The following is a 698-nucleotide window of genomic DNA, read 5'->3' on the forward strand; positions in this document are numbered from 1 at the left end:
GCGGCCCTCGCTGGGTTCTGCCCTGCTCTGGAGCAGAGGCACCCGCGGGGAGGCCGCGCGGAGGGCAGCGGGGCAGATACGGGACACCGGACACCGCGCCCCAGACCCTGTCACTGCCCGGGCGCTGCGGCGGCGCCGGGCAGGGGCCCGCGGCTGGAGCGCGGCTGCCGCCTGCCGGGAGCAGCAGGGCCGGCCCGGCGGGGGCGGGGCCGCCAGGAGGCGCGGCCGGGGGCGAGGAGGCGCGGCCGCACAGCCATGTCGGAGGCGGCGGCGGGAATGGCGGCGGCGGCGGCACCGATGGCGGAGGCGCGGCTGCGGCGGAAGCAGCTGCTGAGCGCGGAGGAGGCGGAGCTGTTCGAGCTGGCGCAGGCGGCGGGCAGCGGGCTGGACCCGGAGGTGTTCCGGTGAGCGGCAGGGGCGGCCCCCGCGGGAGCCGCCGGTGCCGCCGGAGTCCCCTCTGACGGGTGCTCTCGGTGCCGGGTGTCCCCCCCGCAGGGTGCTGCTGGACCTGCTGCGCATGAACGTGGCGCCGCTCGCCGTGTTCCAGGTGCTGAAGTCGATGTGCGCCGGGCAGCGGCTCCCGCCGGGGCCCGAAGGCGGTCCCGCCGCGCCGGCGCCGATCCCCGCCGACACCCGAGGTACGCGCCGGGCGGGGGCGGAGCGGGGCGGGCGGGGGGCGGTGCCGGGCCCTTCCCCGG

General features: G+C 80.7%; 1 protein-coding gene across 4 annotated transcripts in view; it reads left to right on the forward strand.

Annotated features, from left to right (window-relative positions):
* Positions 1–214: 214 nt before the first annotated feature.
* Positions 215–698, forward strand: part of LOC121662031 (mitotic-spindle organizing protein 2B-like) — a 13,050-nt gene continuing 12,566 nt past the window's right edge. The window contains exons 1-2 of one of the 4 annotated variants that reach the window (XM_042022816.1): positions 215–404; positions 496–638. In XM_042022816.1, coding sequence (XP_041878750.1) covers positions 256–404; positions 496–638 — 292 coding nt within the window. In that variant the 5' untranslated portion in view covers positions 215–255. The remainder of the gene's footprint in view (positions 405–495; positions 639–698) is intronic. The other 3 variants (XM_042022817.1, XM_042022819.1, XM_042022818.1) reach the window with 3 other exon arrangements.

The sequence above is a fragment of the Corvus kubaryi genome, unplaced genomic scaffold, assembly GCF_017639235.1.
Source record: "Corvus kubaryi isolate FWS band 111438036 unplaced genomic scaffold, C.kubaryi_AGA036_p1.0 37220, whole genome shotgun sequence".
NCBI classification, from domain to species: Eukaryota; Metazoa; Chordata; class Aves; order Passeriformes; family Corvidae; genus Corvus; species Corvus kubaryi.